This window comes from Camelus ferus, chromosome 3 (assembly GCF_009834535.1).
Source record: "Camelus ferus isolate YT-003-E chromosome 3, BCGSAC_Cfer_1.0, whole genome shotgun sequence".
NCBI lineage: Eukaryota > Metazoa > Chordata > Mammalia > Artiodactyla > Camelidae > Camelus > Camelus ferus.
Genome location: NC_045698.1, coordinates 47235813 through 47259802, shown reverse-complemented (window position 1 = coordinate 47259802; position 23990 = coordinate 47235813). Strand labels below are relative to the sequence as shown.

Here is a 23990-nt window from a genome sequence, read left to right as displayed (position 1 = left end):
AAAGACAAAACGCAACTGCAGAATTTAAATTGGCAGTAAAGGGCAGAACAAACCCTGCAGAACACTGACAGTGATGTATAAGACAAGCATGAGGCGTTCTCCTAGGACACGTGGAGGATCAAAGAGAAAATGACGAGACAGAGGATGAGTATAAGAACAAGTTCTATTACAAGAATCTTACATACTGTAAAGGCCGAAATCAGAACCACAGGAACAGAAACAATGACAAGGATGTACAGAAAGAACTTTACACCTGAAGAAAGACCAAAGTCTGCAGACTGAAAGGGTTCAAAAGAGCATTTCAGAAAAAAAAATTATGAAAGATACTTCTATATCGACATTTCTTTACAACATATTTTCATTTCAGGTAGCGTCAGAAGAGTAGTCAAGATTTAGGAGTGAACAAATGACTGAAAAAGTTAACCTTCATGTAACAGAACTTTTAACACCCTCACATATAGACCAAGAAAGCTTGTTTGTTCTATACTAGGTTTAATGGTAAAGTCAGGTTTTATTTTTTCCAATAAAGGACACTAGTATGGGTTAGTTGCTATAGTCATATCCTCCAGGCTAAAGAAAAGGTATTTTTAAATGGAAAAGTTGAGTTTTTAGATATATTTTCAAGTAGGGTAAATGACCAATGCCCAAAGATATGATGCAAGAAAGCTGCTTATAATTGGTCTGAAAAAAAGAAAACATCAGTAAGAGACACCTGGCCTAACAGAGCCTGGCAGTTACCAGGGGAGCACCCCTCCAGTGGGCTCAGGGAGACACTGGACAGAAGGCACCACACGACGTCTAAGCACCACGTACGTGCAGGGTGTTCCCAAGGGGCTCGGGAATCATCATTATTTCACAGCACAAGCCTGCAAATCCTGATCCAAATTTTGGTGGCTTCACTTCCCTATCATCGGGATTTTTGCAGCCCAACAAATCTGTAATTAAACCCATGCTTTTAAGAAGCCAATGAATATTCAGATAGTTCTCTTTCTTTTCATTCTTAACTCAGAGCAAAGTAGTGGAATCCTTACAAGAACACTAGTATCTTCGCAGAAATATTTCAAAATCATGTCTATTTATTTGATCCTATTTCCTAAGAAATGTGCGACTGTAACCTCACATTGATCCCTGTGAAAGTCAAGAAGTATTTGTATACTCTAGCACCTATAAAATGAGGCCGAATGGCTAATGTTGCATTAAAAGGAAAACATAAATACAGTGTCCTATGTTTAAAAAAAAAAATAAAAAGCATTTGTCACAAATCTCAGCTCTACAGTTCTCTCACTTTTCCCTTAGAGGTCATCTTCCTCTTTTATATCTTTATATAGCACTGTATTCACTTCCCTGGTACTTAGCACAGACTATGATGCGTATTTACATGACTATGTGATTATTGTCTACCTACTTACCTTGACTAAGAGCTCCATGGGAGAGCATGTAGGGACTGTGGATTTATTTATTTCGCTTATTATTGTTAACCTTAGTATTTGACACAGTACCAGACCCCGTAAGACAAGCAATATGTGTTTGTGAAATGAATACATTGAGTATACATGTTTTCATTTACTATTCAGCCAAGCAAGTTATTGTGTAAAGTTCTTTGGAATTCTTATAATACAAATAACACATCTTGGCTTTACACATTAGCAATGCATATCAATTTTGCATGCAAACCATTTTTTTAAATACTTGAATGACTTTTTTTTTTTTTACTATAGGTTGGTATTATGTCACCGACTATTAAATATAAAAGGGATCTTAAAGATGATGAAACTGGTACATAAATGCTAACACAAATTTGTCCACAATAGCACAAATCTACTCAGCAGTAAAACTGGGATTGGAACATATTTTCTGTCCTCCACCTCCATCCTCCAAGGGTTCTGTCCATTGCTTCTCAAGACACTGGCTCTTAACCATAACTTTTAGGTTACCAAGTCTCTGAAAGTAATTGATAGTTTGTAAATAAACATTTTCCCACATTTCAATGTTTAAAGGAAATTTGTAATAAAGACATTGTTTGCATATAAACAATCACTGCAAATTTTCAGATTTCTTATGCAGCTTATTTTTCAAACCTAAGAGCAAATTATGGTTTCTCAAACCCACAACATCTCTACATTCACTGTCATACACAAAGTAAGGCAGTACTATGTGCCAGGCACTGCTCTATGGCTCTTTACTAAGGGACATTAGCCTAAGACCTCCTTAGTTCTACGGTTATGACATAATTGCATTCCTTTTCCCTTAACATTCAGTTGCAACTGGGAAAAAGCCATTTCTGAAAATTTAGAATTCTAAAAGATTAAAAACCTAGCTCTTCGATTATTTGATTCAAGGTCTTTGGTCTCAGCTTTTCTCAAAGTAGGTTTTTGTTCGGTTGTTTTTTTCTTTTCCTTCTTTTTAAGTTGTAAGTTCGAGTTTGGTTTTCTTTGAGCAACTAGTTTCATATTTTTTATGAGTCTGCTTACCAAGCATAGAAAATCCATTTGTAGACTAAAGGATTCCAGCAACAGAAATTTCTATCTGATGATGGAATCATTTTTCGAGACAACCCCAGAGTGAGTCAATTTGCCAAATTATTTCATTTATATTTATATGCTGGAATGTTATTCCAAAGACTCCAAAGAGTCTCTCTGTTCTATGTATAAAACAAAGCAAAAATAAGACACAGTATAATAGTGTGTATAACAAATACATAATGTGATGCTTCTTTAAAAAGCAGACATCGATCTTGTCAGATGTTTTAAAATAACCCAAACCAGCATTATTTGTAGGAAAGAAGGTTGTGACTGGGGAGTGGGGATGGGCATATTAGGAAAAACAGGAAGAAGAAAAGAGAAATGAAATAGATGACGGGGGTGGGGGAGGGGAAGGCATGAGTGATACAGATGACAAAACAATGGAAGGAAAAAGGAGGTAAACCTGCAAGAAATGTCACTTTTTCATCAACAGATATTACCTGGATGTTCTAATGCTTCGTTAAAAGCCAAAGATGTTTTTGAAATAATATAAAAGCAAACTCATTCACACAAACATATAATTACATATATGCATGTAAATGTTCACACAATTTTAGCCACATACCTGTCTATTCCTAGAATCTAAGGCTATCCTGGACAATCTTAAAGCACAGGTGATACACCTTTAATCTTGCTTCTTGCTTCTTACTTCCTTTACCACTGAGTTGGGTTTGCATGTTTATTAGCTCAGTAGGAGGAAGACGGCATAATGAAGACAATTATCTACTTTAAAAGGCATTTTTTCATATGCAGGAGACATAGGAAGCAGAAAAGAAAAGTGGTTAGGGCTTAGAATTGGGATGCACTGGTTGTATGTATAACAACGTAAATGCAGTGGGCTCACGCATATTTAGCAAACTCACATTTTTTATGCTACCAGGAAGACTACCATCTTGTCTTTCTACATACTTCCCTTCTTTCTCTACAGCAGTTCTGATTTCCTTTGCAATATTCAGAACCAATGACTCTTTTCGAAGCAGTATGATAGCCAGGGATATTCACTGTTCCATACAGAAATTACAATCACATTAGTGTTGAGGTGGCCATTTGGCCAACTCAGTATAAATGGTTTGCTCACTAATGTTTCAGTAATAAGACCTTGCTTCTAGTTAGCACACCCCTGTGTAGACAGTGTAGTTACCAGTGACTAGGGTTTGTAACAGGGACCCAAAGCACAGGGGACTTTCGTCCTGAATCATCCAAGGAAGACTCACTTAGATTGTTCTGAGTTTGGGTTCCAAGCAAGTGGCAAAGTGTGTTCTCCTGTGTGAGTCCATCTCTTTTGGCCTGTGCTTCAATAAAATGCCAACATTTGCCCAGAAAGTACAATAGCTCTTTATTAAAACCTCCCTTTGAAAATATCACTCCAATTGGGAGGACAAAGGAATAACAGATTTCTAAGTACATGTTTTCTATAAATGGTTTAAATATATTTCTTCTGGGGCTAAAGAAATTTCATTTATGAAGTCTAAGACAGTTCTACATAATATGAGGGCATACAATTGGATTCTAAAGCTTTCAAAAAAATTAATAATCTCACAAGGAATGAAGGCAACTCTCTATTACCTAGAACATTTGATTAACCAGATCATCATTCTTCTCCTCCACAGAGATAATAATATGAACAATGTTTTTTGTACATAAATTACTTCACTTGGGTTTCAGAACACTGTAAGGTTTGCTGTAAAAATAATATTACATATAGGTCATAGGGAGTGAATTAAACATTTTGTGTGAACATGACCAAATTAGGGATAGGACAAATTGAAACTGTTAGCTCAAAAATATTAGATATCAAGAGTCAATCACATGATGCATTACCATAAAAATCACTTTTCCTTTTAGACAATCATGGCTTTCTGATAATGATTACCTGCATGCAAGTTGTAAACCGTCAGTAATAATTTGATTTGAGCATTGCTTCCCAAGGGTATTCATATTTGCATGTACTGACTCGTTAAATTGTGTTGTGCTAATTGATGGTTCTCGTGAAAAGATATGCATAGCTGATCATGCTTATTAAAATGCAGACCATTCTCAATTATCCAGAACAAACGAGGTCTGGCACTTTTAACACACTCAACCTACAGATGATCCCCAGAACTCAGGAGGTTCAATCTTAAGCCTGCTTCCAAAGATCTGTGAATAAGTAACTAATCCGAGGCTCAACGCAATACCAGACGTCAATGTGGAAATTCTAATTTCAATGGAAAAAAATGCAGTTATTTCCTATTTGGCATTGAGTAGACAAAACACTCATGAATTTGACTTCTGAAACACTTTCCATGCAGGTGTTTGGCATTGTGCAAACACAATTAAGTTTTGTCTTGTTTGGTCTGTCTGCAAGGTAAAGACAGATGGGCAAAGTCAAGGGCCAAGAATTCCCAAACTGGGAAATCAGCCTGAGTATCACAAAGCTGTGCATCTTCCCCTAAAACTAATAATCCTAGCAGATGGGACCGGCAGATTTTCTAAACTAAATTCTTTCACTGACATTTTAAAACCTCGATTAGAAACCATTTTAAGCTAAACAGAGAACAGGACCAGTTTCCTTCCACATTTCAATGACGAGAAAATTTAGTAAAAATTCATGAATCATGGGATACAAAAACTGGAAGGGACTAAGAGATCATTTAGCTCATCCTTTCCCAAATTGTGTTCTAGAAAAATCTAGATCCCAGAGGGGGATTAGTGGTGGAAGTGACAGTTCAAATAGGTTAAGGACATTTACGGTTATACAAAATTACATGAGTTTATTTACATGCAGTTACATAATTTATGGCTCCTCAAAATATAAAATCTGGTATGCCACAGTTCCTCGACTTATTTCACCATGGAATTCTTTCCCACTGACTTTCTATTAATATTTTACAGAACTAATGGCTGGCAAAACAAAGCTTCAGATACCCTAGTCTAGTCTAATCTCTTTGCTTTGCAAGAAGAGGAACAGCCTCACAGTAATTTTTCAGGGGCTCTGTGGGTGACAGTAATTTCAGGTGCGGCCCAGGCCACGGCACCAGGTCAGGCTTGGAGGGCTCTCTGGAGAGGGGAGGGTCCTGGGAAGCAGCTCACAACAGAGGTCCCCTCCCTTCTTCCCTGATACAGGAACAGCTGAATCAGCGCTCTTCAAAGTGTCCAGTCTAGCCTCAGGGCAGTGAACCAATTACATCAGATTTATTTCCATAAAACCTTTCACTTTCACAATCTCTCCCAAGTGTCTTCAGAGTCTGCCAATGGATAATTTTCCTGCACTCAAAGATGAAGACAATCTTGAAATCATGCCTTTACATTCAGTTCAGCCGTTCTGCTCTCATACACTTTTTTTTGGTGGGGGTGGGAGAGGGGGAGGGAAAGGAATCCTAAAAATATCAGTTCAGTCTTTTCATAATTAAACTAAAGGGCTTAACTTAAAATGTAGCTCCAAACTAGGGAATAATTAATTCAGTTTGGATCCAAAATTCTTGATCACCAAGAGAATCCAGTGCATTGGATCTGTTGTATTTATTATGCCTCAACTTCTATAGATAACATGCTTTTTGTGCGTATTTTAATGCATGTATATTTTTTAAAAATAGCTTGAATGAAAAGAATTTATAGAAGGATTCTCCAGCAAAATTCTCATCTGACACTTATTATACACTGACTTGTTATGTTAGTTATCTTATTTCCATGCTTGATTGTGAACAACTCTCAGGGACAGGTTTACGGACACCTCTTACGGTGTGCAGAGCTAGGAACTGTGTCTTGCTGCAGGAGCTACAATATAAATATTTAATGGCAGATTGGCTGATACTTCTAAAAAGATATACCATATAATGTGAAAAGATTATCTCCTTTCTGATGGACTAGAATACGATAAGGTACCCTCCCTCCATCTCCCTCTCCCTCTCTCTCTCATGCACACAAACATGAAAAGGGGAGGAGTTCCATCGAGCTGTTTTCACAGCTGTTTTGCTGGTCTTTCACACAGGTCCAAACTTCCAGATGAAAATTTAGAAGGCAGAGAACAACTGCTCAAAATGGCTGAGGAGCTCTGTACCAAGAGAGTGCTGTCATCCTGAGATGCAGAATTTACTCCATCTTTAGTTCTACTGCTATCAAGTTAACTTTCCCAAATGTGACATTTCCCCTGGCTGACATTTCAAGAACAAAAAAATCAACCTCTGCATGGAGTAGGACCTTAGGGGCAAAGTACACCAAAATGCAGTTCTCCTTCAGGGGGATCAGCTGTCCCTGCCCCAGACTATCCATGTGAGATGCAGACAGAGAATCTATGAATTTGGTCCAAAATGCTTCACTGTGCCTCCCTTACTCATAGTTTCTGATGAAAACCAGTTTTATTAAAAAAGAAAGGGCCAGCAAAGAGCAGGTTGAGAGGACTTTCCAAATCAAGGCAGTCCCCGGGATATTCCTATTTTATCTCAACCCTTTCGGCAATTAACTTTATAAGACAATTTTTAGAGGCCATTCAGTTTGTATCTTTAAAATAAGCAAAGCTGCAGCCATAAAAAGGAATCACATCCCAGAGAATGCCACCTACCCAAGGCTTTAGTGCTCCTTTTTAATTAATTTTATTTTTCAATCCTATGTATGTAGACTCTTGTATTTTCCGAAAGCAGTCACCACATCAGTCCTGACTGTAGGCAAGTCTTTACCATGGATTGGAAAAGTCTATTAAAACAACATTATTTTTGTCTTGTGTTTATGTTAATTTCTCCAGTCTTCATGGTCCATTTTTAAGGGCACTTCCCCAGGGGCACTTCTTACTTTCTCACATTTCTCTAGGACCAAGGAAATTTGACTTCACAAGCAATAGAAATTACCCCTAGCCCGCAGCCAAGGAAACAAAAGGCGTAAGCCCTGGAGTATGATGTTTGGAGATACTTGATCGTTGCCTGGGTAGCGTTTAATTAGTCTTGGGTTGTGGCTGGGGTGGGGGTGCTGGTACCTGGGTAACCTTTGTCACTGTGACTAAATCTGTGGTTGAACAATCAAAATGCAATGCTTGTTATGATCACCATTCTCACCCCTTGTCTTGTTTACAAATTTGACTGAATCTGCCCCTGTCCCCTTCATATGTGTCTGTCTCTCACACACACAGTTTTTAAATTAAGGAAACACTCTTTGTTAGTGTTTTTTAAAGCTGTGATTGAATGATTTATTTTCCCAACTAAATTATAAGCAGCGAGGATACCAAATTCTTCCACAGATACCTTTACAATTTCTTGCTTATTAATAAACACTTAAAAATACTGACTTTTAAAAAGTTGAGGGGGTAATTAGGTGTTTTTTTTTTAAATAGAGATACTGGGGATTGAACCCAGGACCCCATGCATGCTAAACATGTGCTTTACCACTGAACTATATACTCTCCCCTCCTTAACTGACTTTTTTTTTTTTAAGAAATCTATTAGCTTACGCTTTAGTCCTCATCTTTCACCATCGTTTCCAGCATGTTTTGATAGATGCTGAACAAAATACCCTACAGAGAAAACCCAAAAGCAGGCAGTAAAAAGTGATGGGCCTGTACCAGCTAGCTGGTGCTTGAGGCATGCTTTAAAAACAAACAAATAAATAAACATACATCCACCACAACGAATCTAGCAAACACCCTGGGCTCTCTCTGGTCTCTGGAAATGAAGACAAAGGCACTGCCATTCAGCGTAAGATGCTGTCCTGGCTGGGTGACATTAGCAGCTGTTCTGAGATGCACTTAGTCGGATTTAATGGCGGGGTTATGACATTCCCCCGAATGAATACTGGGCCCAGGCAGCCAATTTTCTGCTACCTTCCCTTCCTGCCTATGCCTGCCTATATTGAGTGGTTCCACAGTGCCCATTAGGAACCGCTTGAGAGCCATTACAGCTGGCAGAGGAAAACATCCTTTTTACTCTAAAAAAAAGTAAGATGAATAGGTATTTCTAGGGTGGTCTGAATGAGCCATCATTAACAACCCTGGGGAATGAAGGCGCCTGCACATGGCAATGAAACTCCATTTTATTCCTCTCCAGGAAAAAAAAAAAAAATCACAAGAGCTCTAAGAATCTATGGATATAAAGAATCACCAAATTTCAAAGTTGAGCAAATTATAAACCTCACAGGAAATACGCCTTGTACTGCCTACACTACAGAATTCTGGTATTTCTCCTTGGAAAGTTTGGACCTCTCACTGTTTCAAAGGAATGCGAGTGCGGACAACCAAGCAGTCTGCTGCAGCCGGTGAAAGGGAGCACTGGGGTGGGAGCAGGAGGGGCCCCAAAGGCTGAGGGCAGGGGGCGAGTGGAGAAAGGCAGGTGATTTGCATTAAAATGGATGTCCCCTTCCCAGGGAGGCTGCAGTGATCTCAATGGATGCTAAATAGAGGTCTGGTTACTTCAACAAAAAATAAGGCTCTTTATTTGCCATTTTCTTCTAATACGAGGATTCCTCCCCTAACCTCAGATGATGATGCAATGAGAAAAGATGAACCCGGTTGGCATGTGGACAAGGGTCTGTACCTGTGCATGTGCACATGAGAGAAAACATGAGGAAAAGTGACTGCTTTCCCTCAGAAATCACAGGTTCCCTGAGGATTAAGTCAGCCTCTCCAATGCAAGGGAACGTATATTTGCGCGCTTTATTGTTTAAAGGTTGAGAGCAGGGCTGAAAACATTCATTACTCGCTGTCATAAACCAGTTGATGCATTCTAGGCACATACAATTAAGCCATAATTCTGTACAACGACAGACTAAACATACAAGTCTAGACAGAGAAAGAAGACGACTACAAACATTCTTAGACCTTTTCTAAGAGCATTTTAGTATTTTCTTATCATTCTACTGGCAAATGTTGTAAATCCTTGCCTCATTAATGTCAAAGGGAGGAGAGGATTCGCATGACTTAAATTCAAAGGGCTTGATTTTAATTCGCCATCAAAAACCAATCCCAAGGCCAGATATTTTTAGCAGTCACTCCACACAAATCTGTGGTTTATTTATCTTCTAAAGAAAAGGCATACATTCCTAACAGAACCACCCATATACACATTACAAAATCAATCACATTGTACGAAGGTTTTTGTAAATGTGATCTCAGAATTATAAAACTAGTGACAAAATGTAAATATGCCATGGTCTTACTATTTATTCAGTTGACTAAGAAAATAAATCATAAGAAATCTGTTTCTTAAAACTGGCAAAGTCGACCGTCACTTGTTTGGAGAGAATAAAAGAGAACCAAGGGATAGGAGGGAGTGGAAGACTATCCATGGACAGACTATCACAGCGAGAAAGCAGGGTAGCACACTTGCCCGCAGTACCAGCATCCCCCCAGAGGCAGCAACAGGACCATTCTGCAAACGGTCTTCAACCTGCCCTAAAGTCCTGCTATCCCAGCACCTTAAGGCATCACCTGTTTTGCTTTCACAGCCAAAGGACCTTCCTAAGCTCAGTCATAATGTTGCTGCCCCCTACACATAACCAGCAACTACGTGCCTTCTGATGGTGCTGAAGGCAACTGTTTCTCTGAGAAATAGCTTAAAAACAAATTATTTCAAAAAGGAAGCCAGCCAATATCTAAAGCCACCATTTCCCATAAATAATAATCATCACCAAATATACAAGTCTGATAGATTTTCAACAAGAGAGAGAATTTTAATGCTACCGTACGTTTATTGTTTTACCATGTGACAAGCACTGTTTCAAGATCTTTACGTGAATTAATTCATTTGATCCTCATGAAATCTCTATGAGGTGGAACTGATCATCCCTGTCTTACAAACAACAAAACAGAAGCATCAAATTGTTAAGCAATTTTTCCAAGATCCCACAGCAAATAATTGTTAGAAGGATCCAGAATCTGTACTCTTATTAATCATTATACCACGTGGCTGGTGAGGATTTGAGTTAACAAAAATGTTTAATTACTTTAATTAACAGAAGTGGAAAAATGATGGAAAAAAGAAGATTGAAATTAGTTTTCATTCTGGTGTCCCTTGTCCTGGGAACAGTTTGTATTTGTTTGTTGTTCTGAAATGATGTCTGTCTAACACAGACAATCATGGGCCACTTTCTATAATTCCTGGTGATACCCATCTCTACTGTTATAGGTAGACAGATCTCAAGTTAAGTTGGGGAAAGAAACAAACAGGAACAGAGTGAAATAAATTCCATTCAGCACAGTAAATATAGTACTACTCTTGTGGTAAGATTCATTAAAATAATTCTCATCGAACAAACATACTGTAATATATAAACAAAAAATGTATGATAGTATTTGAATTCGTAAGTATCAGGAAACAAAAGACTATTGCTCTATTTTGAAAAGATTCCATTTTTGATCTTTCACTTAAGCAAAAGGCTGGGAAGTGTTCATGAAAGAATATCTAATATTTTCTTTCAGGATAACTGGTCTCACTTGAGCCCAGCTTAGATGCAGCCAGGAGTGGTGTTACATCAAAGCTAATCAGCAGAGACCTGCCCTGGGCACACAGCAAATGTCTGCCGAAGGGTCTTTAGGAAGTCCATCTTGCACCAGGTTTGAGAGAGTAAGATGGCCCTAGATGACTGACTATTCCAAGAATCGAAAAGTATGCCAGAGTTGGGCAAGACTTGGCAATCCCAGAACTCAATTCTGAGGAACTGGGGGACCTACCACCTCGCTATTCAGAGTATATGACCCTCACTTTCTGCAGAGAAAGCATTATATACCAGCTTCCTGCTCAAAGGATATTTGTTCAAGATGACTAAGCCATTCAGAGTGGTCTCAAATGAGACCTACAATCCTGAAGAAACAGGCCAACGGAATCTCAAAACCATATTTAAAAACTAGTGCAAGGGACAAACTAGCACAAGGGAACAAATCTGGTTGTGCTGCACAATCTATTAGCTGCATCTGAGGCTATCCCCAGTCTTTTATAAGGGATGTCCAATTCTTAAAAACAGAAAAAGAGGTATAATAACATTAAGGTAGAACAGACGTAAGAGCAATCCTAGCTCCTAATCTACAGTTGGCCCTCCATATCTGTGGGTTGCACGTTTGCAGATTCAACCAACTGAGGGTCGAAAATACTATTTTAAAAATTCCAGAAAGTTCCAAAAAGCAAAATTTGAATTTGTCACATGCTGGCAACTACTTACATAGCTTTCAGGTATTATACATTGCATTAAGTATTAGAAGTAATTTAGAGATGATTTAAAGTAATGAGAGGATATGTGTAAGGTGATATGCGAATACTATGCCATTTCATATGTATGCCATTTCATATAAGGGACTTGAGCATTTGTTGAATTTGGTATCTGTGGGGGTCCTGGAACCACCTCTGCAGATACCAGGTGCCAACTACACTTCTGTTAGGGAGGACAAAGAGTATTTTATACCTCTGCTACCTAAAACAAACCAAACACTAGACCTATACAGGGAGCTAGAGTTGATGCTAGCCCGTATGTGACTGTTAAATGCCCGCTCTTCTTCACCCAGGAAGACAAGAGTAAACAAAGCAGTGACTGTGTTTTTTGTTCATCACTGTGTGTTCACCCTCCCCTACCCTAGAGTGCTTGGCACATTGTAGGTGCTATTTAGGTATTTTTTAACGGACTGAAGGAACAGCTCTATTTTTTTTTTTTTTAAGACAATCCAACCTTCGTCCTGTTCCTTGCCTGTAAGTGAACTTAGACTCTTGAAATTACATGTAGAGGTTTAGATGAGCGCATTTTAGGAGCCTGAAGTACATCCTTCAGTCTCTACAGAATTCCAGTCTGTGTGGAAGAGACCACTAGACTTGGACCCATATGAAAACAGATTTCAAATTTTCCCCTAAAACCCTTCAGTATGTTCAGGAAAAGCTAAAGGCTTCCTTGGGTCCAATCCAGAGATCATCCTATGATCTCTACTCACCCCAATTTTGTATCCTTATCCTCTAAAAAACATCTCTTCTCTCTAAAACACACTTACTTACCTGAAACTGAGTCTGAAGTGTGCTTTTATCATCTACTGTAGTCTTGCTTAGAAACCTTCACCCCACTCTGAGTGCTCCCCACACAGGGGCCTCACTCCCATGGCTGCATTCCAGATGCCCGGTTCTCCACGGGGAGGCCCAGCCCCGCACAGTGTACTCTTAAGCTTAGAGGGGAAGCACATAACATCTTCCTGGAGTTGGCAAGAATGGGAGGATGTTGCGTGTCCAGAGGCCAATCTCTGAACAGAGCCTAGCATAGTGCTGATACCACTAGGTAGGCATCCAACCCTTCCTGTAGGTGACGGCAGGAAAAGGAGGGAGAATGAGGTATCTTAGGCTAAAGCAGTGGTCTGGGGGGACCTGACCTTCTGAGTCCACAAGAGTAATACTAGGTCTTTGTTTCAAAATAGTTAGTTCTTTACCAATTCTTACAGCCTTTCATTTTGCCATACAACAGCTGTCACGCTATAAAGTCAATCCAAGTATGAATGAATACAATGAGAATCAAAGGATTCACTTACCAAAAATAAGTAAATAAATAGAATCACAGAACAACCTTACAGAAAAAGAATAAAAGCTTGAATTTTACTTTCTGAAACATACTCGTTGGAAGAGGATACATCCCTTATTTTTCTTTCTGTGAGATGATTTTAGAAGTTACTAAAGCATGAGAGACATAAAAATATAACACAACAAGAGAAACAACCATGTACTGTACCTTTCCTTCAGCAAACCATGTGCTGTCTGATAAGTCTCTGGATCATTCTCTCTTATTTTCAATGCAAAGTTACTTAAAAGCTGATTTTCACATGGCTTTGCAGCATGTTTACCTTTTCATGAACCAGTTCTTGCTAAGTTTTTAACACATTTACTCAATTCCATGCTTGAAAGCTAAAATTGATTTGATAACTAAAATGTATGAGATTTGATTCTAATAATATCAAACTCCAGTCCCATGGGCATATTGCTGTAGCCAAGTGTGACGCATGAAGGCTGACATTCTGTAAGTGGTTTCAAATCTCAGTATGTACAAGGCTAATGGAATATGATGTAATCGGTCAGAAGGGCTGAATCTCATTTCTGATTTTGTATCAATGCCAAAAGATTTGCAATCGGACAACAAATTCATGTAGACAGAAAAGAGTATTCTCTATTTTATATAAAATTTAGGTGCTATTCAAGAAATAAAATGCAATGCAATGTCTATGACAGATCAACGGCAAACCTTTTGAGAAACACATCCCAGGTTTAGCATCTTTATGGGCCACTAACTCTGCTCATGATCCTCAAATGTAACCAAGGGGGAGAAGTATGGGTCATAGCTCACACAGGACAGGGTGAGTGACTCTGGCTATATCCCTAGGTCTAGAGGAATGGGCCAGAATACATCCCCAGGGAGGTGGCTGGTTAGCGATGGCATCTTCACATGACCAAGTTTTGTGTCCTTACCTTTAATTATTCTGTAGTATTCTTTTGCATCTGTGAAAGAAAGGCTATCTGAATGACAGTTGGGAATTTCAGACTCTCTTACCCGTACTAAGGGAAGTGGGTGATGATGCAATGATGAAATGACGATGCACGTTTCACTGAGACGGAAAAATGCAGAAATGCAAGTGCTCCATTTTCTTGGGAGGGAGCAGGGTTGTGGGATTGTGGGGGCATCCAATTTGTAGTCATAACTTCATTTGAGTAACATTAACATTTAAATAGTTTGCAATCCCTTAGGCTCAGAGAACAGTGAGATAACATACAAAAATTTAAAAATTTACCCCAGAATTTAAAAACTTCTAAGACTCCACAAAATAGAAACCCACACGGTAACAATTTAAGAGCTGGATGACTTTCTTAAAATGTGACTTCTTGCCAACCTGGCTGATGATAACAAACATAAATACTTTAGCAATAAGAGAAAGACTTTTCGATGCCCCAGGCAAAACTTTCTGTCGAACAGCCTGCATCCCCATCCTTACAAATTCTAGGTTGACTAATACTGCACCAAAAGCCTCACCTGGAACTTCAGGAGAGAATCTTGCAGAGTGTCGAGATACAAAAAGTTTCAGTTCTTGATCCAAGTTGCATTCAATTAGGTTTGTGTCCCATGATCGGATTCCTAAGAAAGGAAAGGAAGACAGACGACAGGCTTCCAGTTAGTCATTTCAAAGTGGTTTGGCAAGCATCACTGTAGCATTTCTCAGGCTTTAAGGAAGGATGTGGAAACTCCTTTTCTGAAGAGCTCGGTGACTAGCCACGGATACCCACAAAATGGGAGGGCCAGGGAGGTCTCTCCAACGGGCCACAAAGGACAGAAAACTAGCAGTGTGGACTGAACTCCTGCCCCTCATAAAATGTAAGTGCAGCTCTTCTGGAGAGTGAAAGAAAACAGTTATTAGGAAAATGACAGGCTTTACTCCAGGGAGGGCGCAGAAAGGACAGGAAGATGGTGAGCCCTGCAGCAGTTAAGGGGCCACCAGGCAATCACTAAGTTTTCCCCAGATCCACTTGCAGGTGGCTACAAAATGTAGAATGAAGGTGGGGCTGGCATTCAAGTCTAGGCCACCATTTTTTAAGTGATTTTTTATATGGACACATGCATTTTGTGTGCTTAGCTGGTTACCTGTCTTTACCCCTCCCATTTTTTACCTTGATTTCTCAACCCCTGGATAGCAATCAAAATTCATGTGATCTGTGCTAAGAAGTCAGGATCTCAGTCTTAAATACATGGCTTGTCTGCCACACCCCCAGGCATTTCTTTTACCTGACTACCTTGGTAGACAGCTTTCACTCACAATTGTTCATTGTACTGAATTTTCTTAATCCAGAGGCAAGGAAATGTGGCGACTTTTTATACTTTATAAACTTCTACAGAGTTGGGGGCTGTGATCTATTCCCACAAAACTTCAGGCTTCCATTGACAAGGCTGGAAGCTGGGGTGAGGGGAACACAATGGTTAGGGGTGCTGATGCCTCCCTAGTCTATTCCTCCTCTCTCTGCCCTCCTCTTTCCGGCCCTTCCAAAGGAGATGGCTAGAGAGGAACCCAGAGGACAGAAGAGAAGGGAGACCTGGGGAACAAGCCAGGCAAAATTGGGGAACCACAGAACTCTGGACTTTTTTTTTTATTTATTTATGTATTTTTCATCTTCCCAAATAGATAGTAGAGCCATTATGCAGAGCCAACCTTGATTGCACCCCTGCATGGGGCATCCTTAGTTGCCAGGACAAACCTCCAGAACAACAATCATTTATTGCGTATGTACTAAGGGGCAGGGACTTGAACATTTAGGTGTTGCCACAGCAGGTGAACTATCTTTAAATAAACACTTGGTCATTTAATCATTTTTGCTGGTTGTTAGTCATGCATACAGACTTGGAAGTATAAATGGCAGCATGTTATTTAAACACACCTCTTAAATCTTTAAAAGTATATCTGCATCTACCTCCATTTATATCTTGTTCAGTTTTCCTATCTTGCAAAGAATCAAGGTAGATACACACACAAAACAAACAGAAGTTGACTTCTGAAACAGAGTTGACTATACATTTAAAATACCTTCAGATTATACACCAAACACCTTTTCTACAATGACAAATACCTTCAAATAGATGGATGTCCATTAAATAGAGGTAGAAGTTTCTCACGCAAGCCATGGGAATAATTCAGGTGTGCAAGAGTTAACATTCCTAAATAGAGGCTAAATTATTATAAGGGGAAATTTTATGTGTCTCCCTGGAAACATTAACAGCCTCAGTTTGCATTTGTGCTAATGGAGTATTTAAATTTAACAAGAAAGGCATGTTGAGACTTTGCGGACCTTTTTAGTGCAGAAATGACAAATGGGATCTTTTTTGTTTCACAGAAAGCTTGACAGGTCTGAATTCATTAGAATATTTTACTTCCCTGTATATACACTATATACTGTTCTAGTGTGAAAAATCATCAAGCTTCTGTCTGAGCCGCTTAATTGGAAATTGTTGACTGGAGTCTCTGTGCTCCAGGTCTGAGCTCCACTTTGTCTTCTGGCTTGTCAAGTTGGGTCAATAAGTTAATAATGAGACATATGTATTTAAATTAAATTCATACAATTTTTCTGCCTTTGTGCTAAGTAACATACTATTTGAATGACTTCATTTCGGGTTATACATAGACTTGTTCTTAGGTTGTTTGCTGTTTTTTTCCCTTGGCTTCAAATAACTTGTCATGACACCTGCAATTAAACATTTGCTTTTTATTTCAGAAACTCCTGGTTCCAATAATTTGTAATGTAGCAATGGAAAAAGTACGAACTAGTAGAAAAACGATTCAGTAATTTTGAAGTTACATTAGCCAACAGCTGATAAAAATAATATTGCTCATTTTTATACTCCCAATGAAATTAAAAAGTTAAGAGTTCCCTTTTCAAGGGAGCACTTTCCAGCCAAATTACATCTTAATGCACAATCACTAATGCCACTTATAAAATAAAGGTTACAATGGCTTTACTGGTTATTTTAGTTGGAAAGGAAAATTTTGGAACCAAGCCACTTTCTATACCAATTTTAGAAAGAAAATACTGTATAATTGCTTTGTACCTTCTACTGGATGATGGTAGTAAAGGGAAATAGTATTTCTCAGTGAAGGTTCATATGGCATTTAGTTGGTTTATATATCTCCCTACTTTGTGCCTAAGAGGAAGCCAGCAGTAGGCCCTTTAACTGGAGGAGATCAAACTTCACTTTATAAACTAGGCCGAGACACCCTCTGCCCCCACCCTCCCCACCCCCGCCCCTGGGAGTTGACCTCTGGCTAGGCCTCCTGAGAACAGCTCCCTAATCTGGGGCGGTCTTCCAGCCCTGGAAGTGGGAACCATCACTGTAGCCTGACGACCACCGGGTAACAAAGGACCTTTCCATCTCAGTTCTCTGAATCCAGGGGTAGCAGTGCAGAAAAAGGCTAAAGTACACATCAAGTTTACAGATGGAAAAAGGAGAAAATAAAAGGTTGTGGTGTGTGTAGGGGGCGGTTATTACAGGACAAGTCAGGGTGAAAATGGAGGAAGAGCCAGGTCCCCTGACTTTATACAGGTTAGATCTCACCAAGTTTACTGATCATGCAAGCATTTGGCAGGATTATTTAATAAAACCAACAATTAAAAAAAATCTCCCATTTAAAGACTAAAACATATATCCTGAAAGAAACAATAGACTGAAGAAAACCAAAAATGACCATGCACTGCGTTTTAAAATGATATACGGGTTCCACATGACTGCTATTTTGGCCTTTAACAAGTTGATTTTCTTCCACGAGCTTTAGTCATTCCCTCTCAGAAATAGGCTTTTGAATATTTTTTGCCCAAGTTTCTAAATTATTAACCTAGAACCATAAGATTCTATTTGCAAAATTAAGCCAAAAAGTGATCTGAAGTCAGATTAGAATCATAAACTAAAGAAACAATTAAAACAAAGGAAATGCTAAATTCAATAAGGTTTTCTTTCTCAGAGAAAAGTTTTCCTCTTTTTTTCCCCTTGACCTAACTTTCAATTTGCTTTTTTGCCTTTTGTTTTAAACCAACAACTTGATGTTTATAATTTATATGATATGTGTAATGCAGACAGTATCTTATATACAAAGTTTATCATTTTAAAGTATTGATGATAAATAATTAGGTCTTGGATAGTATCTAACATTAGAAACAAACAAAAGTGATTTATAATAATTTATTTATTAACCTAAAAGTTAAAACTTATTTTAAGAAAAGCCTTTAGAGAAGATTAACAATGACTCATCAATTTAATGGAAATGGGCCAATATTTCAGCAAGGATCATAGAATTCTTAGTACATAATACCAATTAAGCAGTGCAAGCAGAAATCCATCTGCCTTTTGACTTTGAAAAGTATAAAGATGAATATAATAAATTTAACATTCTCCAACATTCCTATTAATTCCCACCATGTTGTTGTTGTTTTCCTGTTGAAACAAAATGGAAACTAAATCCAAATCTTCCCTGGGTTAATTCTCTTAACCATCTTAGACTGAAAACATTCAATAAAATGATAATCAGAAAGCAACAGTGTAATTAGCTACACTTATATCTAAAATCCAGGGCAGTAGATGTTACACATATCTATCTTTCCCTGAACAAATTCTGCTGATTCTCAATGTTAACTAGAGGAAAGTTACACTCTTTAACAGTAATTGAAATCATCAAACTGACACTCAGTATTCCTTGTATGTTTTCACTCCTTAAAAAAAAATTTAAATGAAGCAATGAAAACTCCTTTCACAAGGCTCTAGAATTACTTTTGCAAGGCATGGATATATGTAGTTATGTCCTAAAATAAACATGGGGAGTGGAGGCTCTGCTAAAATTGGGGATGATTGTCAAGTCCATGCTGGGGACTAATTAGGTAGGGGCAAAGGAGGTACCAAGGAGTGGCAGTCAGTGAATTGACAATCGTTTGGCATAGAGTCCTACATAACTAAAGCTAGTCCCAGGAAAGACTATTGTTTCAAACTTGAGAAGCAATGAGCAAACCGTGCACTGTGCATTTTGAATACAGCTGAAGAAATGAGTGACTTTCTCTCTTACTTGTGTAACCAAGCAGGACCCCATGGGGCCTTCCTGGGATGGACCTCTCCCCCATATCCTCTGAGTTAGCTCCTCTCTGAAGTAACTAGATAATGATATCTGATGCCTATTTCCTGAGTTGTTTTTCAGATGCTAAAACCACCACCAAATGGAATAAATTAACTACTTGATGATCAAGAGCGTATAGCCCCCAGACCTTCTGGCACCTAAGGATTGGTAATGTTAACCCCTGTGACACCACCTTGTTACCTCACCATCAAGCAATCACAGAATTGTGCACAGGCTGATCACATACCCTGGGACTCCCCTCCCTCATCTGGCCTTTAAAAATGCTTTGCTGAAACCCTTTGGGGAGTTCAGGGTTTTTGAGCACAAGCTACCCATTCTCCTTGTATAGGCGCCTTACAATAAACACTGCACTTTCTTCACCACAATCCAGTGTCAGTATACTGGCTTCACTGCAAGCGGGAGAGCAGATCGAGTTTGGTTCAGTAGCATTTGGTTTCAAGAAGCATTTACTAAGCATCCATACTGGGATGTTCTAGGCCTGTTGATTTACTGTCTTACCTCCATCTTCCTACAGATTTATTTTCTAGGCTTCCCAAAGAGCCCTAAGTCATTAAATGGCAAAAATCCAAGTCACCAGGGTCTCCAAACCCACAGAGCCTTAGTTAAGACGGAAGGGGAAATAGGAAGCAAGAGGAACAGATGAACTGCCTTCCCAGCCTGCAGCACACAACCAGAGCTGAACCTCCTGGAGCATCTCCATCTTGCTTCACACTATGGGGTCTACAGACACCAGCAACTACAGCTATGGTATCAGAGTGACCTCTGGAGGAGGCCTGGATGGGGCCTGAAAGCTGAGGCTGCAGTATGGCAGGCACAGGGAAACAGCCAGCCTGCCCTGTTGCTAAGTCACCTTAGAGTGTTGTGAAAGCTACGGAAGCAGTATTTTCACTTAGAACTGGAAGGCCGTGCACCTGGAGCTGCATCCAAGCCCTCAGGACCCAAGAGAGTGCTCTCCAGAGGAAAAGCAGCATCTATTACTATGCATAAGGAAATGGCTCTGCTTACTTACTTGGTTGATTTTTAATGGGATCAGTACTGCCTGCAAAAATCTGACTAGATCAGGGAATTAAAAATTAGAAAGGCAAGTTGACTGAAAAGGAAACATGAGGGTGCTTCTGGGATTCCAAGAATGTCTTGTTTCTTGATCAGGGTAACACAGATAGGTTCATTTTGTGAAAATTCACCAAATGCTCCTCATTCATGATTTGTGACTTTTCCTCTCTATGTAATACAAACAAAATTTCTTTTAAATTTTTTGAAAGTTTGGAAGACAAATCTGAACTTTATCACTAAGTGCTAGTAGTGTAAAGAAGAGGAGACAGAGAGCACTTCATAGCAGTACTTGGATGCATCTAGTTTATCCTCAAACAGAAGCAGCTTGAATAAATCCCCTGAGAAATGGGGCACTAAAAGGATGATAAGCAGAGTAACAAAGCAGTAAGATAATTAGGTGGAAGGTGATTGCTGAACCACCTCCCTGCAAGGGGCGCTGCCCGCAAGTGGACGACTGTTGTCTTTGTATAAAGGCAAGCTCTGAAAATTGCTGTTTGATCCCTGTCTGACGTTAGCCTGTCCTGTCACGACAGGGCCAGACAACCAGGGAGGCTGCAGTGCTGCCACTTCTGTCACTTTATGAGTGGTGTGACCTTGGGCTACTCCCCTTATCATTCCTACCTTTCTGGGCCCCCATCTCCAAAATGGGGATGGTGGTCCCTTGCCTCGCACCACATCGGGTAGTTATGAACATTTTTTAGATAGAAAAGCACCTCCTGATGTATCATTATTTCCCAGCAAAGGTGCTGACAAATAATATATATATTTTTTAAACCCTAAGTCATTGATTCACACAGTAGCCACACCCAAAGTCAGTATGTGTGAAATTTTCCGAGAAAACATGCAAATAAACTAAATTAGTACAGATCAGACTAAAGGGCTATAGTTTGAAAATGAAGGGTTATTGAGATGCTCAAACGAGGCATTTCACTATTGAAATATCTTACTTAATTTTTTTAAATAAAATAACACGACTGCTTTCTGCTCACATTATTTTTTCTTTCTTTCTTCTTTCTTTTTCTTTTTTCTTTTCGGCTGAAAGGAAAATCAGTGCTTTAAAGTTAAACAAAAGAACCAGGTCTGCAACTCCAGTCTCCACCCTGCAGCCTTTTGTTCTGAGGACAGGCGACCATTTCCAAATGCAGAGGCAGATGACTAGCATTTATTTTTTTCATCTAAAACGTTTTTCTCCTGTCTTTTATATGAGGTGGGGGGCGGGAGCGGGGAACGAAGGCTGCGTGAACGCCCTTTGTCCGCCTCGGGCTGCCGTAGAGACCGCAGTGCGGACTGCACCACGCCCACCAGCCGGTGTCGCCGGGCAGAACCGCTTCAGCACCACCCCAGGAGAATAGAGCGCGGAGCGGGCTGCGGAGGGACCCGGCGACCTCTGTCAGGGCGAGGGGAGATCTGGGTAGCCGGGGATAAAGGGAAAGGCAGAGGGCAGAACTGTCCACCCGGGGACTTCGAGGGCAACAAAGCCGAGAGAGGTGGGGGCATGCAGCACCCCCAAGCCCCGGCGGAGCGCACGCCCGGCCGGCCGCGCCCAGTGGGGGCGCCGCAGTGCGGGGGGCAGGTGCGGAGGGCGGGGACACTGCGGCAGCCCGGGTGGGGCTGCAGGGCGGGTCGGTCCGCGCGCCCGAGGCTGCGCCTGCCGGACCCTCGCGGCCCCGCCCAGGGCTCCCAGCGAACCGCTATTCGGCCTCTGCAGCGCGCGCTCGAAGTGCGCGCACCGGGCGAGGCGCTGGCCCTACCCGCTGGCCCCCCGCCCTCTCCGCACTAAGCCATCTCTCTCGAGGCTGACTTTTAAAAGAAGCCCCACCCCGCAACTTGGGGGTCCCATTGTCCTTTCTGAAAGCTGCAACCAAGGCCCCAGGGGCAGTAGCGAGGCGGACGCCGTCTGGGAACAAGGCGCAGGCGGCTCTCCATCTCTGCGTCCCGGGGGCTGAGGGGGCAAGCGGGCGTGGCCCTAGGACTAGCCTAGTCACTCCGAGGAAAGAAAAGACGGGGAGGTTTTAAGCCAGCAAAGGCACTTCTAGGGGGTGAGGTGGTTGTGATTAAAATGATTCCAACGCGGGTCCTGGCACATGGTACTCCAGCCTCAGGTCTGCCAGCGAGGGGCATTCCCAGCATTTTGGAAGTGTGAGAGGGGGGCTGAAAGGAGTGTTTGCATCAGGTCTTCCCCATCCCCCACCAACACCTTCGGTTTCCGCGATTTCGGCTTTATTGTGGCCCCCGCCCCTCTGACACCTGCATTTCATTTAGCTTGATTGGCGGTAGCCAGCTGGGATCTGCATACCTAGCCTGATGACAGATCCCTCAAGGTTAGGTGAGGCTCTCCCACTGGGTCTCAAATCTAATAATTCGCATTATTCTCCAAAATTAGCCCAGAAAAAGTCCAGACGAAGAGTGGGAAGAGACGTGGGTGCGGAGCGTGCCGGAGGAAAGAAGTAGCCCTGGCGCCCTGGGTGGGGTCGCGTTTGCGCGTCTCCCCGAGCGCGTTCCCTGGGGGCCCAGGGCCTCTTACCCAGCTCGATGTTGCCGATGGCGCGTCGCAGGTGCTCCTCGGTCACGATCTCGCCGACGACCACCAGCAGGTAGAACTTGCTGTCGAGGAAGCGATGCGACAGGCTGGGCGAGGTGGTTGCCGCCGGGTTGGCGATGCTGCCGGACGGCTCAGGCTCGGTGGCTTCCACCACCACGGTCGCCATCCTGCCGGCCTGCTATGCCTCGGCGAAGTGCCTGGCTCCGGCCGCTCCTTTCCACTGCGGCAGGAGAAAGGATTATCACCGAAGGTGCTGTCTCCGCTCCGCCCCCTGCGTCTCTCCTCCTCCTGGCGCTGCGCGCCGCCTCCCCCTCCGCCCACTCCGAGAGTGCGCGGCGGAGAGGAGCGAGGAGTGAGAGAGGGCGGGGAGGCGGCGCTGCTTTTATATGGAGACTAGGCAGGGAGCCGGGGAGGAGGAGGAAGAGGAGGAGGAAAGGACCACCCGGCACATCCTCACGGGGTGGCTGCCTCCGCTCTTGCAGCCGTTGGCCCAGGGCTGATGTCATCTGCAGCAAATCATCTCGCCCGCGGCCCGGAAGCTGGAGGGACGAGGTGTGCGGACAATGGTCAGGGCAGCGCCGCGAGTCAAGGGGCTGGGGGACCCTAAGGCGAAGAACACTCCCAATTTGCACCCCCCACACACACCCACTGCCCGCTGCAAACCCCCACCCAGCTTGTGCTGAAGAATGGGATGGGTTTCCATTTTCAGAGTGGGAATATTTACCTTGTCTGAGGTGCACAAGTCAGGCCTCTGCCTTGTGTCCCATCTGAGATGAAGCCAGGTTCTCAGGAGCTGTGGTAGCACAGTGGTCGTGGGGCTGAGGGTACCCTGCCCAGGAAGATGGAAACAGTCTTTTCTTTAATGTTGTGGATTTAGAAAGACATATTTTCGAGTATTTACCACCTCCATTTAAAGAATACAACAGAAATGCAAAATATTGTTCAGGCTTTGGACCTTACTCTGCAAGACCCACTGATGAAAAAAAAGTACTGCCTTTGTGGTGCTCATGGGAAATGAGAATACAGATGCATTATTCCAAATACAGATTTCTTTTCTCAGTAATATGCTGAACAGATAGTATCAGGAATAACAAAGAATAAAGAGAAGATACTGTTTCTACCCAGCAGGATTATAGTGACTATAATGTGCTTTTCAGTTCCTTGAGGGACACACAAGCAAAATTATTTCATATGACAATGATGTCTTTTACAATACATGTAGCATTAGAAATACTTATTGCATTTGTCTATGTTTAAAGGAACTCATAAAAATGTTGTTTAAAGGCATCCCATCTACAACCAT

General features: G+C 41.4%; 1 protein-coding gene across 1 annotated transcript in view; it reads right to left on the bottom strand.

Annotated features, from left to right (window-relative positions):
- MAP1B (microtubule associated protein 1B) overlaps nucleotides 1-23043 on the bottom strand; it is a 92713-nt gene extending 69670 nt beyond the window's left edge. The window contains 2 exon segments of the mRNA XM_006172482.2: nucleotides 14466-14567; nucleotides 22670-23043. Of these exon segments, the coding sequence (XP_006172544.1) occupies nucleotides 14466-14567; nucleotides 22670-22853 (286 nt within the window). The 5' untranslated portion in view covers nucleotides 22854-23043.
- Nucleotides 23044-23990: the final 947 nt, after the last annotated feature.